The 15,194-nt window shown below is 34.4% G+C and overlaps 1 protein-coding gene across 1 annotated transcript in view; it reads right to left on the bottom strand.

Annotated features, from left to right (window-relative positions):
- KCNU1 (potassium calcium-activated channel subfamily U member 1) overlaps positions 1-15,194 on the bottom strand; it is a gene marked incomplete at both ends in the record, with an annotated part of 120,650 nt that overhangs the window by 84,308 nt on the left and 21,148 nt on the right. Inside the window, 6 exons of the mRNA XM_081046664.1 lie at positions 410-515; positions 5,344-5,454; positions 7,402-7,493; positions 8,413-8,583; positions 13,473-13,548; positions 14,959-15,034. Coding sequence (XP_080902790.1) covers positions 410-515; positions 5,344-5,454; positions 7,402-7,493; positions 8,413-8,583; positions 13,473-13,548; positions 14,959-15,034 — 632 coding nt within the window. The remainder of the gene's footprint in view (positions 1-409; positions 516-5,343; positions 5,455-7,401; positions 7,494-8,412; positions 8,584-13,472; positions 13,549-14,958; positions 15,035-15,194) is intronic.

Raw genomic sequence — 15,194 nt, 5'->3', positions numbered from 1 at the left:
CTGTCCTGTTTATTTTATCAGAAGGTATATCAGTGTGTTTGGAAGTTGGTAAACATGTCCTTTGGTAAGAATCCTATTTTGATGGTAAGATCAAACACAGTTTTGCTATCTATAATTTTTTCAGATCTCAGACTTTTAAAATAAAACTGCTCTAGATAGAGAACTTAGTGAAATAAATAATTTAAATATAAGTGTCGGTAAACAGTGAAGTCTGCTGGATATAAACCAAGGAGGATTTAGAGATCAATTACTACAATTTCCTTTATGACCAGTTCTTAAAATTGAAAAAGTCATATTTTCTCCAATTTAAGGGTCTGGAGTAATGCTTTTCAAGGAGCAATATATCCTATCATTTTAATTGCTGCAGTTTACAAGGAGAAAAAAAAAAAAGAAAAGAACTAGTTCTTACCGCAACTCGCCTCAGATCCTCCCACTTCAGGGCAGATCCAGAAACAAAAGTTGTGTAGGCCATGTAGCATTTAAATATGGTTTCCAGTTCGAAAGAAGGAAGAACCCTGGACAAAGAATGTAGTACCACAGATGGAAAAAGATGATTGGCTTTGCTTAAGACATTGTTATACTTATTTGCATTTAGTAAAACTCTTAATCCTCTCTTGGAAAATATCCATACTCCATTATTACTCCACATAGTTAGGTGATGTTGACACCACCAGCTTGATTCCAGGGATGGCTCTAAAGCTCAGTTCTAATTTGGTAAAGGAATAGAATATATGTAAACATTTGGGAGAAATTTCTGGTAGCCATCTTTTAAAAACAATCTACCACAGTCTTGCCTCTGGCCACAAAATTCTTGCCATGTATACAATATTCTCATGTTCACCCCCCAAAAGTTTCATCTGTTTATAGCTCAAAATCTTGGATCTTGTTATCTTAAATCAGGTCTAGGTGTGAATGGGGCTCCTTAGGTATAGTTCTCCCTCTTCCTCTGGAACTAAACAGACAAGTTTTATTATCCCCATCTCAACACCAACATACCAAGATAAGGCAGGGATAGGAAAATTGCAAATAGACACTCCCAATGAAAAGAGGTGGGGGTGGTAATGGAAGGCACATAGAAATCACTGGTCTATAGAAATTCGGAAATCTATCTGAGCACGTATTACTAGGGCCTCCTACTGCAGGGGCAGAGGATGATTTTTGGTTAGAGCTCAATTTTGTCCTTATGAGCTACTCCATTGATTTCATGTGTCTGCTCTCTGACTCTCTGAGTTATCCTTCCTTTTCCCTAACAAAGGCCCATGTTTATACTTGAGTAGCTTTATCGGCTTAATTCCTGTCTGTGCCCATTTGGAGGCCCAGAGGCTTTTTTTTTTTTTTTTCATTTTGAACTCTTTGTCCCTTTTACTCCAAGCTGGCAGGACTTCTACCAGTAAAATTATCTTTAAAGCATTGGCAAGTTCCTGTAAATATTATTCAGGTTCATGTCATGCCCATGAAGTCATATCCACGATTCCTCTGGTGACAGGTCTTTACTTTGAGAATGTCAAGATTCTGGGAAGAATGTCCTCAGTTTCTTAGAAGCCTTTTGCCTGACTGAGAGAAGCATCTATAAGTCACCATGTAAAATTTTTCTGAGACCCTAATTAAGGGTCTAACAGCTACGTCCTTGATTGAATCATGACCTTTGACTTTAAGGTCATATTTTATGGGTTGTATCCTCAATTTGACTTTTTTTCTCCTGAGGTCATTTTCCTTTTTGACATTTTTTGGTCAGCTGGAGAGACTCTTCTGGGACCTCTATATTTCCTTTATGTTCTGCTTGAAAACAAAAGAGTTTCCTCTTCAGCTCAATTTTCTTACCTTATCATACATAATTAGACAAAGGCAAATGACACTCAATATTCTTTCAGGAAATTTTCTTAGCCAGTTTCACAATTTCATTAGTTACATTTGCTATCTTCCATGTTACTTTTGGTGACATTGTTACCAAAATTCTGCTCTTCTTCCAGTACCAAAGAGCAATTTCATCATTGTTTTTCCAGTCTCTACTAAGAGTCTCCATGCAACCCTTTCAGTCTCCACCTACCACTAGTTTCAAGAAAATACCACATTTGGCTATTGTTATGATAACACCCCACTTCCAGTATCAGTTATCCCTTCCTGCAAAACACACCATTCTGGAACTTACTGACCTAAAACAATATATTATTTCTCATGATTTTGTTGTTGGCTGGTCTTAGCAAGGTAATTCTTCTTTTCCACTGTGTTGACTATGACCATTCATGTGGGTACATTAATCAGAGAGCTCGACTGGGAGCTGGAATAACCAGAATGACTTTATACACAATCGTTGTTGTAGCTATGTGACTAGAGTAGCTAAGAGCTGACTGGGCCTTCTCCTCAGCAAGCTAGTCTGACTTGATATGTGATTGCTTAGGGCTTAGGACTCTCTTGTAGTGGAAGTTGAAATTGCCATTCCTCTTAAAGGTCAGGCCTGAAACTAGCAAAGTGTCACATCTGCTGCATTTTATTTATCAAATCAAGTCATAGGCCAGTCCAGATGCAAAGGGAGAAGAAAGAGACTCCATCTTTTATTGAGAGGAGCAGCATGAATGTACAGAGAAGAAAATGTTAACAGCTATATTAAAGGAAAATTTAACATACTTACAGATGGTTATAATCACTTTAAAGGAAATATAATGGAGTAAAGAGTAGAATGATTAGAAGACACTAATTTAGATAGGTTGGAATAGGAAAGGTCTTTCTGAGTGCTGAAGGATGAAAATAAACTAATCATATAAAGGTAGGTGAAGAACTTCTGAGCAAAAAGAATCAGTCAATAAAGTGGCCTTTATAAAAATTAAGGAGAGACAAAATATTAACTTTGAACAGGGTTGTGATAGTGGAGATGAAAGAGTAGAAGTAGAATTAGGGTTTATTGAGGAGATAAACTGATGATACTGATGAAAGTGTACATAGAGTTTAAGGGAGACAGGAGTATCACAGACAACGTCTATTTTCTGTTTTAAGGAAATGCATTGACGAGGTCCCATTTTTTTTTACTTATTTTTTTTAGTTATTTTTTACTGTTGCTGTTTTTTTCTCTTTTTTAAATGTTTTAAATTTGCCTTGTGAGATGGAAAGGGGGGCATAAGATGGTGCATTTACCTTTGAAAATGTTGAGTCTGAGGGGCCTTTGTATAATTTAGGGGTGTAATATCCAGTGAGGAATTAATTGTGTGAATATGGAACAACAGGAAACGTCTGTTAGAGGATATACATTTTGGAGTCTTTGGAGTATAGATGCAATTGGCAAAATTCTAGATAGGTATTTTCAACATTTTGTACCATTTACAAAATGTCATTCATTATCTTGACAAGTACCTATGAAAATACAGCAGTGTATAAATACATCACTTTCCATTCATCTACTAATTTCTTCTTTGTCTCAATCATATTATAATTATTAGCTTCTTATCACCAGTTTTAGCACTTTTTTAAACATTTTTTTTAAATAAGGATTCAAGTAATGAACAAATTATGATAGAGACAGGCCTGACAATGATACAGACACAGAACTGTTGGCTATCCATCAGTACTGGGCTTCCCCGAAAATAAGACCTAGCCAGAAAATCAGCTCTAATGCGTCTTTTGGTGCAAACATTAATATAAGACCTGGTATTATATTATAGCACAATATATTATAATACATTATATTATAATACATTATATTATAATACATTATATTATATTATATTATATTATACCTGGTTTTATAGTAAAATAATACATTATAATAATAAAATTAATATAAGACCTGGTATTATATTATAATACATTATATTATAATGTATTATATTATATTATATTATATTATATTATACCTGGTCTTATAGTAAAATAATACATTATAATACATTATATTATAATATATTATATTATATTATATTATATTATATTATATTATATTATACCTGGTCTTATAGTAAAATAATATAGTAAATATATAGTATATATACTATATATAGTGTATATATAGTATATATATAGTGTATATATATAATATATATATATATAGAATAAATATATATTATATAAATATAGAATATATATAATATGGTAAAATAAGACCAGGTCTTATATGACTTTTTGCTCCAAAAGACGCATTAGAGCTGATTGTCCGGCTAGGTCTTATTTTCGGGGATACACGATAGTAACATAAAGGAATTCAAAATATTTATTGGTTATCTGCTACATGAGAGCCCAAAGTTATGGTGGATTAAAGATGTCATATTGTAGAACAGCACAGATTTACTTATGAAATACATCAAGGTTGAGGTGATGCTGTATACATTCCTATATATGGTCAAAATGTCATTTCAAATATGACTTATTTAGTGAGTGAGATCTAAATAATTGATTAACCATTTGGAAAAAAAGAAGTTAGTACCTTTCACATTACACCAAATCAATTCCAGAGAGCTTAAATATAAAAAAAAAATTCATATGAAAACATAGAAACGCTAGACAAATATTTACTTAATTCTAGAATACAGGCCTAAGAATGTAAGAAAAGCAAGAAGCCAAAAAAAAAGAGAGTGGATGGGTTAAAGTACATGTAAATCAAATGCTCCTATATTAAAATAAAAGCACACAAAAATTGAAAAGCAAAGAGAGATAAAACAAATATTTACATCATATGACACCAAATAACTAACACAAAAAATATACATATTGAGTGCTTAAAAGTCAGTAAAAAAATCAGATGACCAACCTTATAGAAAAGAGGATAAAAAAAATGAATTTCAGAAAGGAGAGCAAACTGTCAAAACACACAAAAATTGTTCAATCTCACTAGGAATCAATATTGCAAAATAAAACAATTAGAAATCACATTGCCTACTTCAAAATCTTTTTGTATTAAATATGCATTTCCCAGTATTTCACAAAATATTTGACTCAGAATATGCTTGGGAAAAGGTAAACTACATAGAACAAAATCATCATCAAAATAATCCTTTGTGCATCTATTTGAACTTCACATTTCCAATTCTGATAATTAACAGTTAGAATAATAATTATAAAGTGTAGCAGACTTGTGCACAAAAATTACGGTCATATATAACAGGACCAAAATATAGAATAACCTAAATGACAGGAATCACTTAAATAATATTAGTATGTATACAGAAAAGCAAGATACATTCCAAAATATTTTCACAGGTTAACTCTGTCATGAGATTGCTTTTTCTTTTTTTTATGCCTATACTACTATATTCTAATTTTTCTATGAATGTTACAAGGGCAATTTTCTCCTACTAAAATATTCACACATATTTCAAATACTAATTTATAGCCCATGAGCCATATAGATGCACTTACTCTCCCAGAAAAACAATCTCGGTGTTGATTTCCCCTGACTTATGGCGGAGAAAATTCCTTAGGAAAGCAGTCACACTGTCAACAGTGATATTTCCACAGACCACAATGAACCTAGGTGGCAAGAACATGTGAGGTGTATCATCTGAGGAACAGAAGTATCTTCCTGTCTAGATTTAGAAATGGACAGACAATTAGCTTAAACTTGGTTTTCAATAAATGTGGTATTTGAATCACCCAGATTTTAAAAATAGAAACATTCGGGACTGTATCTCCATTATACAAAAGTATCAGAGTTCTGTATTCTCTAGTTCATCTCACGTAGGGTATGACTCCACACATTTGAAATACACATAGTTGTTTTTTTTTTTTTTAAGTTTATTGGGGTGACAATGGGTAGTAAAGTTACATAGACTTCAGGTGTACAATTCTGTATTACATCATCTATAAATCCCATTGTGTGTTCACCACCCAGAGTCAGTTCTCTTTCTATCACCATACATTTGATCCCCGTTACCCTCATCTACCATCTCTCCCCCCTTACCTTCTGGTAACCACTAAACTATTATCTGTGTCTATGAGTTTTGTTTCTCATTTGTTTATCTTGTTCTTTTGTTGTTTTCTGTTTATATTACCACGTATCAGTGAAATCATATGGTTCTCTACTTTTTCTGTCTGAACTTATTTCGCTTAGCAATATAATGCACATAGCTTTTCAGGAATACAATAAAAACTATCATAATTGTTAGGTTTTTTTATAGTGATTTGTAACTTATAATGGACTTGCATATGTGTGATTTGTCTTGACTTTCTACTGGATTCCTGTATGGCTGATCAAGTCTTTTTTTCTCTGAGAAACAACCGAGGCTCAGAATGTTTCACTGATTTTCCCTTAGTCAAATGCTATGGCTGAGGTAGAACTAGATTCTAGGTTATTCCAGTTTATCTCCCATATCTAAAATTATGTAGTAGTCACAAAAAAGTAAGTCTAATGGAGAGATACCTAGAATAGGTGCAAAAATTTCAGCATGTAACTTAGCAAAAAATAGCTATCAATTTTCTTAGGCTTTATACATAAAGAAGCTATTTTTTCCTCCATTAGTCATTTCCTCCAGTCAGAAAATGGAAAGCATAATTTTAGCCTAAGTTTACCTTAAAATTTCCAGACCTTATTGGCTGGTTTAGCATGTGTCACATATCCCTTTCTTGAAATAAATCAGATCAGACTTTGGCTTATCTAGTTTATTTTATTATTTTCAGTATTATTATTTTACTCCTTTCAGTATTATTATTTTTACTCTTCATACTCCTCAGTTAATTTTGGTTTTCATCGAAATGCATTAAAAGACCACTCCAAGAGAGCTTATTTCCACTGTGTCTCTTTCCTCTACAGCAGATAGAGACTAAATAAAAAAGAACCAGTGTGAAGTTAAGATCATCGATTCATTCTTTTCTTCTTAGATGTGAAAAAGTATTAATGGAAACTGAGGTAAGCTGTATCTACAGAGAAATAGCCTCTGGGAACAAGTGGCTGTGGCATGGACAAAAGAGGCAATCTATGAAGTACTGGCAAAGAGACTGAACTTGCTCCTCATTCTAGCAAACCTCTGCCCATGAATGAGCTCCATATAGTTTAGGGGAGTTTGGGCTAAGACAGCTGAATTCATTATTTTAAGTCCGAACTGTGTTTTTAATTTGACCCATTTTTTATGTAAAGTTAGTCATGAATGAACCACATGATCAAAATGAATTAGACAATTAGTAATGGATATAAGAGAATAGTTAGTGATAAGGAATGTAGAAATACTGACACAATCAATATTTGACAGTGAATGACATTAGCTGTCATTCTAGTTGATTTAATGCTCTTCTGAGCATCTGTATAGTTCACATTATGTAGCAATTATTATCTTATTATTATATTATTCTAGCACAACCCTCTTTAGTGAATGAAGGATCTTGTCAATATATTCATTTAGGCCAGGAAATAGGTGTTTTAGAAAGAGATATGTGATTAGTAGAATATCTCAAATTGTAGAAATTATTCTTCAAACTACTTACTTCTTTCCTTTGAGCACTTCATAGGCAATGGTAAATTTCCTCTTGTTAGCAAAAAGTTCCACCATTTCAGGGATATAGTTTGCAAATAATATCTAAAATATCAATAAATAAAAGCTTAGATCTCATTGTTTCAAGGATATTCCAAAATTTCAATATTATAAAGGAGAAAGAAGGTACATAAAACTTTCTCTCATTGTGGAGGGGCATGACTGTGAACTATATTTTTAAAAGGAGACTATGTTCTTCCTTACTTCAGCCTTTGCATTTGGTTAAAGTTTAATAAAATGCTTTTCAGCATTCCAAATCATAAAAATGATGAAAGCAAGGATAAGCAGTAAGGCAACCTCTCTGCCTGTTTTGTGCCCTCTTCACTATAAAACGTTCTTCTGACTCTTTGACTTGATACTATTTGGGGACTTGGGGGGAAAAAGAAGCATATGGGACAGAGAAGAGTTAAGATGAAATGAAATGGGGGATGTAACAATGTAGACAGGGAATATCGGAAAGGGGGAGTGGATAACTGTGGTATGGTTTTTAAGCAACTGAAATTAGAAACTAAAAGAAAAGGAGACTCCCTTTGTCCTTGACACACTCCTGAACCCCACACAGATGTTCACTTATCCGAAGTAAAATGCTGCTTTGGAGAGAGCTTCCTCATTTGGGCTGGAAAGAACAGAACTTTCTTCAGATCAGATCTCAAATTTCCTTCCTCTTGGGGAGAAAGACTTAAATCTGATGGGCAAAAGATCAAAGAAGAGAGTGTTGCTCAAATTAATGTAGAGGCTAAAAGGGAAAGTCTGCTCTCCGTTGTCGACCATCTTTATCCATGATAACGGAGCAATTACATTATATGCTCCAGGGCATGCAGTTTGGGAAAACATGGGATCCCTGTATGACTTCGTTTCCATTTGACATCTGCTCTGAATAATGTAATATTCACACTCAACTTATATTGCTTTACTTCTCACCATTATGTATCTATATTCAAAAGATAATAAATATATTTTTCACCAAACTCCCCACAGTGAAGAACATGATGAAAGTCCGTCCTAGAGATGTCTTGGCTACCACGTCTCCAAAGCCAACAGTTGATGTTGTTGCCATGACCAGGTAAATGGAGTCAAAATAGGATATGTTCTGTGAATTTCTACCTTTGAGCCAGGGATCACCAAAATTTTCCACCTGTCCAAAGAAAGAAGACTCAGGAATCCAACGGTAAGTTTATAAAGAACAGGCAAAACATTGGATTTATTTCATTTAATTCAATTCAAAAGAAATATTAAAAGATTCCTAGGCTGCTGTGAAGGGTTTGCAAATGTGGGTAGTGATTGTGAGGTCTTGTTTTCATTGTGATTATTGCTGAAATATGAGGGGCATGTAGACTAAGCCCACATTTGAAATGCTCCACCATGGAGTGTGTGTATGGGGGTGGAGGGCGGGGCGGGGGTTCACTGCTCATATCTCTTTCATCTCCACATCCTGGAGCCATCATGGGAATGCAAAGGCTCTCAGGTTGAACAATTATTATTCACTGTCACTTTTCACCACATCAGGATTATTATTAAAGAGAGAAGCACTTAAATGAGCACTTCACTTCAGTGAGCTTCAGTGAGCTTATCACACGAACTAGTGTCTAGGGAAAAGCAAACCAACAAGTTTTCCAGGTTATTTCTCCCCATTCCCCACAAAAATCTTTTTAGTGATAAAAACAAAAATAAAAAAATCTGAAAAAGATTTCCTCTGATTTCCCTCCTAAATCCTTTAAGGACACTAAATTTATCTTTTTCTATTAAATAAAAAGAGTAACTTAGCCAATGGCATTATACTTTACAATGATAATATATATATAAACTTATTACACATATATAGTATATGTCATATATCATTATAAATAACATATAACAATTATATAGAATATGTACAATTTTCCTTTGTTTTTCCATTTTTTCCGGATAACTTACGTATTTCCTAGATATTTTCCATTTCTATTTAACACAAAAATGATAAAATGCTAGAAAAAAGTGGGAGAAAGTATGTTTTTTGTTTTGAACTGGAATGGAAATTAGAAACAATGTAGTTTGCTCAGGTATGTGATCACTTTTTAAAAGTGATGTGCCTGTGCTTATGAGTGTGGACTCCTATAATAATACCTCACTCCAAAATAAGGAAGAGATTGCATATCTACACTTAACTCCCAGGGCTGATAGTTAATTGTATTACAAAGTATACCAATCTGCTTCCACTGACTTTTGGAGTCTTCATCATTGTCTGAGACTATTGTATTATAAGAAAATGAAGTTTAAATCATACAGATCTAAACCTATATATTCCTGGGGAGATACATATATCCTCAAAAGTGTGTGTATATATATATATATACATATATATATATATATATACCCATATATATACACATTTTTGTATATATATACATATGCATTTTTGTGTATACATATACATATATATTTTTTGTATGTGTATATATATATATATATATATACACACACACACACACACACACACACACACACACACATATACATATATATAGATATATAACACAGGGTGCCAAAAAATGTATACACACTTTAAGATAACACCTCTTAAAATGTGTATACAATTTTTTTGGCACCCCAGGTATATACATAAATATATATATGATTTATATATACATATATATTTTTTCCCCAGGAATACAAGGGTTGTTCGGAACAGTTTCATTTATGTTAAAACTTTATAGTGTCTTTTAACAACATCTTAGTACATCGTTTCAATCATATCCTTGCACAACATGTTGTACCAACTAAATCTAAATTTATTTCACCCTGGAAATTTCCTTCACAATAATTGAAATAATTCCTTAAGGTTTAATGTACTCTCTTGGGGGTATTCAAATCCCTCCCCACTCTGCAACACCTAAGAAATGGAAGCCTTCTGCCATTCTACTTGTCCAGTCTGCTCTCCTCTTAACCGTGTTAGTATCAACTACTCAGTCCCAGATGAGAAGTACGTTAAAGTCAAAATAAATGATTATGGACCAATGCTAAGATACTGAATTATTACCTATTCTTAACTCCCTATTTCAAAACTGAATTTATATGTTTTTACACTTTATGTTTCAATTTTAGATTGGATATGCTAGGAGGAGGAGGATATAAGGACATTCGGTCACTACTCTTACCTCCTCATCGTTTGTATTTTTATATTAGTTTTACATTGTACATAATGTTCTAGTCTGTAATCATAATTCTTTTGATTATGCCTTAGTCCTATTTTAAATTCATTCAGTAATCACCGCCACTAATTTTTATCATGGTTTTCTCATTCTTGAGTTCTTAGTTCTGATTCATCCCCTTTGTGGCTGTATTTTATCATCAAGATCCATTTTTAAAAGGGGCTCATGGGTGCTATTTTCTCTTGCATGCTTTAAATGAGAGGATGGGTTACATACAAACTTTACAGACACTGCTGTATCATCATCCTGCATTGATTGATGTTGCCACGAAATCTGAGGCTAGTTTGATTTTTTCCCCCTTTTATAGACGTTGTTTTGTTCTGATTGTATTCTATCCTTATCCTCAAAGGTCAGTAAACTGCTCCAAAATATGGTTGGAATAAATAATTTAGGGTCATTTTCCCTGGATTATGGTATATCCTTTAATCTACAGATTCAACCTTTTATTTTAGGCATTTTTTCCTGGTGCCATTTGTGTGTCCTTTTCTTCAGGAACATTAATTTTACAGCATGCTGAATCGATATTGCCCATCTTTCCTGTTTCTTCTTAACAACGATATGTTCTTTTCTACGTCAGTGTTTTTGCCTCAATCATGCCCTCTATATTTCTGAGCATGTTTTTTTCACATTTATTACATTTTGGTTGCCCCTAATGTGGTTTTCAGGTGTATAATACCTTTTTTCTTTTTTCTCTGAGATCTTTTAGCCCCTTTTTGAACTCCTGCGACTGTTTAATAATCTTTTATGTAAAATCTTATATATTGTGTTTGAATTGTCATTTTCCATTTTTAAAGTTTCTCATTTGTATTTCTTCTTAAATATAGAAGGCTTTCTCTTAAATTTTCCTTTGTTTCCTTAGGCAAATTATCTTGTAATTATTGTTCTTATAACGGTTGTATTATGTTACTGTTGTAATACTGTTGTCTCTTGGCTCTCCATCATACCCTATTGTTATTTCTGGCAGAATTTAAGGATAGGCACTATATTGATTACTTTCTTGTTAATACTCCCCGTTAAATGGTATCAACTTTTAGCTGAACGGCAGTGTGAGTATGGGAAGATAGTAGGTTGGGGCAATCATAGCTTTTATTTTAGTTTGCAATTTCAAATGTCCTCTGCTATTTTCTTTGCTCTGGGATATAGCTCTTCTAGGTTTTTAACATTCCAGATATTGGTGTGACTCAAAGTAGATCCCTTTAAAAGTGATAAATCTCTTTGTCTGGATGACTGGATGTCCAACAAGGGCACATATTCACATACCTAGAAGGGTCAAGCAAAAGACTTTAATGATTCAAATAAGCCTGGCAGACACTGTGTCCAACCCAGGACCACACGCTATTTACAAGAAGCAGCTAGTCTTCGACTAAGACTGTTGGTGGCCTTGGGAGAGTGGGTTGCCAGAAATCTGTATTTTCCCAAAGAATCCAGAAATCTGAGTTTTAATGTGAATTCTCCACAAAAGTTAGCAAGAGATAAAAAAATAAAAAAAATAAAATACAAACATAATTAGGTCAAATAAAATATGCCTATAGGCCACATTCAGCATGAGAGCCCCTCATTGTGGCTATTGAAGGCAAAAAAGCCCTGTTACTATGGTGTTTCCCCCAAAATAAGACCTAGCCGGACAATCAGCTCTAACGTGTCTTTTGGAGCAAAAATTAATATAAGACCCAGTCTTATTTTACTATAAGCCTGGGTATAATATAATATAATATAATATAATATAATATAATATAATATAATATAATATAATACCGGGTATACCATACCATACCATACCATAACATACCATACCATACCATACCACTGGGTCTTATATTAATTTTTGCTCCAAAAGACGCATTAGAGATGATTGTCCGGCTAGTTCTTATTTTCGGTGAAACACGGTATGGTTTCTCCTTTAGCGTTTACTTTCCTACCATTCTGTGATGGCCAACAGGCAGGCCCATGACCCTAGGTCCAATCCCCTGGATCCAGAGTCCTTCCTTCATTGCTGTGACAGTTTTTTTTCCAGGGAAATCTCTCTTGCTTGAGTGCTGAGAAAGGATATGACTACTGTCAGATATCTTGAAGGTTCGTAGCAAAGTTTGCATTTGGTGCCTGACATTTTTCTTTTTTCTTGTTATTGTTTTAATTAATTTTGAGAGGAGTCATGTGAAAAATACTTCTGCTATATTTTTCTGTTTTGCTTTTCTCAAAGTCCTGTGCAGACTTTTTAACATCCCATTTCAATTTCTGCATTTTCTAATGACTGTTCCTCACCTGTCTTCACTCAATTAAGTCTAGGATTTTCTTTCCTATTGTTGAAATCCTTTTATTACATTGCTGACTAATATGGGCTAAAAACTAGCCTTTTCTCTAGGCAAAGGGGACAGCTATGCATACAGATCAATTTTAGGAGAACCAGGCAAGCCCCCAAAGCTCCCCTTTGCAACTCAGGAACACCTCCCCAACAATTCTCCAGCTTTTGTAAGTGTGAAATTCTCTCCTTGGCTTCATACATTGGACTCTACATTATTTCTTTAAATGCTGAAACCCTTGTGATGATATAGTGATAAATTTTACCTATTGCTTATACCTTTGAAGGGAAAGCTTATTAGATCCTTCTTTAAGAGTAGATTTTGAAAGCTGGAAGAAGGGACAGAGATACCTTGAATGTAGGAGATACATATTCGTATTTGTCAGAACTATGAGGGTGGAAAATACCCAGAAAAGGGAAGCAAAAAGATAAACCTCACATTAAAGTGATGGAGACAGGAGTTCCGAAGGATTACCTCCATTTGGTAAAGACCTTCATGCTGACTGGTGACATCAGCAATTTTGACGAGATGCTTACCAGGTGAATGAATCCTGCAGCCGTGAACCAAGTACTGAGCACTATTGATAACAGTTTGGAAAACTTCACTGAATTGCTAGAGGAAGAAAGACAAAGAACTGTTAGGTTTTGACAGGTTCTAGAACAACACAAATACCTCATCCTCTAAAATCTTGCTACTCCAAGTATGGTTCACGGACCTGAAGCAGTAATACACTTTCTTGGGAGTGTATCAGAAATGCAGAATGCCACGTTCCAGCCCTGATCTACAGATCTGCAGTGTTACAAGATCCTCTGCTTGATTTGTATACATATTACTTTGAGCAGCTTCTTCAAAAAGCTTCTTCAAAAAGCTTAGATTTTGCTATGATATCCACTAGCCTGATATCATATTACTTTTAAAATATCATGTGTCATCATAAAATAAATTTAATAGACTGCTATATTGACTAAAATAAGAGTACGAAATGCAGTGTCTTGGGAATCCAGAATGGGCTTCCTAAATGAAATTCTGAGTAGACCACAGAAAGGTAGTCTCATATTGCTAACCTCATCCGAGGATCTCTGAGTACACAGGATCAGACAAGCTCCTGCCTACTAAATAAAGCCATTGAGTTTAGAAATCTCTGTGTTTTTCAGGCAGGACCACCTGTCACACAAGAATAGTGCTTTCCGATCTCAACTTCTCCATCATGCATAAACATTAACAAGGAAATCCACCTGGCCTGTACTATTTAGTGCTTTTAGTGAGAACGTAGAGGTATAGTGATTTTGAGAGGGCAACATAAGTCCAAACTGCTTCAAACTTTAGAAGTATTCCTGCTCAAAGGTAGTTTGGATTTTTTGTTTGTTTGTTTGTTTGTTTGTTTGTTTGTCTTGAGACATTGGGTGGCTCTATTTATGTAAGCAATACCCTGTTTTCCAGAAAGTAAGACTGAGCCAGACAATAAGCTCTAATGCGTCTTTTGGAGCAACAATTAATATAAGACCAGGTATTATATTATATTAATTGTTGCTCCAAAAGACGCATTAGAGCTGATTGTCCGGCTCGGTCTTATTTTCGGGGAAACACGGTAAGTTCACTGCTGACACTGGCACCTTTCATTCTCAGACGAATTGTCTTACACTCCTAGCTAGGAAAGGCACGATCCATAACACAGCAAATGTACGGAACCAAAGCCTCCGAATTGCTTTGATTTTTCACTTGGCTGGTGGTCCGGTGGGGGTGGGGAGGGAGGAGGGATTAAAGCTTAAATGCACTTACTCTGTAGTTCTACAAAACAAAGAAGAACAAAACCTTCAAAAGGACAGCAAACTTTACAGCCAATGTGTGATGTCAATACGAGGGTGAAAAGTGAGTGAATAATATCTTGGGAGCTACAGGATTTCCTGATTTTTGCACTGAAATTCTGATGAGAAATGAGTTGAATGGAAGGCTCAGTTAACATTTAAATTTCCTACTCCAAACCAGTGAGTGTGTAGTACTTAAGGCAGGGCTCGCATTTACCTGGTCTTGATGGCTCTCAGAATTTGCAAGATTTGAGGGAGTTCTAGCAGTCGCAAAGCTCTTAAGAACCTCAAACCTACAAAGCAATTGAAAGGAGAAAGCTGCCAAAAGAGAGCGTAACTCCAGGGATTGGTCTGAATTATAACATATTTAGGACTGCTTATAATCTTTCTCTTCCTGAAATGCTCAACTATAATATAACATATTATAATATCATAGGTTAAAGGGCATGTGCT

This window comes from Rhinolophus hipposideros, assembly GCF_964194185.1.
Source record: "Rhinolophus hipposideros genome assembly, chromosome: 4".
Taxonomy (NCBI): domain Eukaryota; kingdom Metazoa; phylum Chordata; class Mammalia; order Chiroptera; family Rhinolophidae; genus Rhinolophus; species Rhinolophus hipposideros.
This window is presented reverse-complemented; position numbering and strand designations above follow the sequence as displayed.